The 1,144-nt window shown below is 58.7% G+C and overlaps 1 protein-coding gene across 1 annotated transcript; it reads left to right on the forward strand.

Annotated features, from left to right (window-relative positions):
* Nucleotides 1–90: 90 nt before the first annotated feature.
* LOC121365204 (galactosylgalactosylxylosylprotein 3-beta-glucuronosyltransferase 3-like) lies at nt 91–474 on the forward strand (the record flags this gene model as incomplete). Its single annotated transcript, XM_041489196.1, has 1 exon — nt 91–474. A coding segment is annotated over one exon (354 nt), but the record flags the coding sequence as incomplete, so codon positions are not given.
* Nucleotides 475–1,144: the final 670 nt, after the last annotated feature.

A 1,144-nucleotide genomic window follows, 5' to 3' on the forward strand; every position in this document is an offset into this window, starting at 1 on the left:
CCCCCTTAACCCAACCTAAGCTCCCTCCCCCGATCCTCCCAGACCCCCCGGGACCCCCGGGCCGCCCCCAGCCCCATTTTAAACCCCCCATTTCCCCCCAGGCCGGTGCAGAAGGCGGAGCTGGTGCGCCTGTCCCAGACCCTGCTCCACGTCCCCGCCCTGCACTGGGTGGTGGTCGAGGACGCCGCCGCCCCCTCTGCGCTGGTGGGGGGGGTCCTGGCGTCCTCGGGGGTCTCCTTCACTCACCTGAGCGCCGAGACCCCCCCCGATCTGCGGGGGGGCCCCGGGGCCCCGTCCTGGCTGTTCCCGAGGGGGGCGGAGCAGCGGAACCGCGCCCTGCGCTGGCTGCGGGACACGCGCGGCCGCGACGAGCCCGGCGTGGTGTACTTCGCCGACGATGACAACACCTACAGCCTCAGGCTCTTCGAGGAGGTGGGCCCTTGAAATCCCAAAAAAATCCCTGAAAAAACCGAAAATCCCCAAAAAAATCCGACCTGAAAGAGCCCAAATTCACCTGAGCCTTCCTGAGCCATCCTGAGCCATCCTGAGCCACCCTAAAGTCACCCAAATGCCCCCAAAATTATTCAAATTCCCAGCCACGCCTGCAGCCTCAGGCTCCTCGAGGAGGTGGGGCCTTGAAATCCCAAAAAAATCCCTGGAAAAATCCGAAAATCCCCAAAAAAATCCGACCTGAAAGAGCCCAAATTCACCTGAGCCATCCTGAGCCTTCCTGAGCCACCCTAAAGTCACCCAAATGCCCCCAAAATTATTCAAATTCCCAGCCACGCCTGCAGCCTCAGGCTCCTCGAGGAGGTGGGGCCTTGAAATCCCAAAAAAATCCCTGGAAAAATCCGAAAATCCCCAAAAAAATCCGACCTGAAAGAGCCCAAATTCACCTGAGCCATCCTGAGCCTTCCTGAGCCTTCCTGAGCCACCCTAAAGTCACCCAAATGCCCCCAAAGTTATTCAAATTCCCAGCCACGCCTGCAGCCTCAGGCTCCTCGAGGAGGTGGGGCCTTGAAATCCCAAAAAAATCCCTGAAAAAACCGAAAATCCCAAAAAAAATCCGACCTGGAAAAGGTCAGATTCACCTGAGCATATGGGTGACAGCCTGAGCCATCCTAAACTCACCCAAATCCTCCCA

The sequence above is a fragment of the Pyrgilauda ruficollis genome, unplaced genomic scaffold (assembly GCF_017590135.1).
Source record: "Pyrgilauda ruficollis isolate IOZ18807 unplaced genomic scaffold, ASM1759013v1 scaffold902, whole genome shotgun sequence".
NCBI classification, from domain to species: domain Eukaryota; kingdom Metazoa; phylum Chordata; class Aves; order Passeriformes; family Passeridae; genus Pyrgilauda; species Pyrgilauda ruficollis.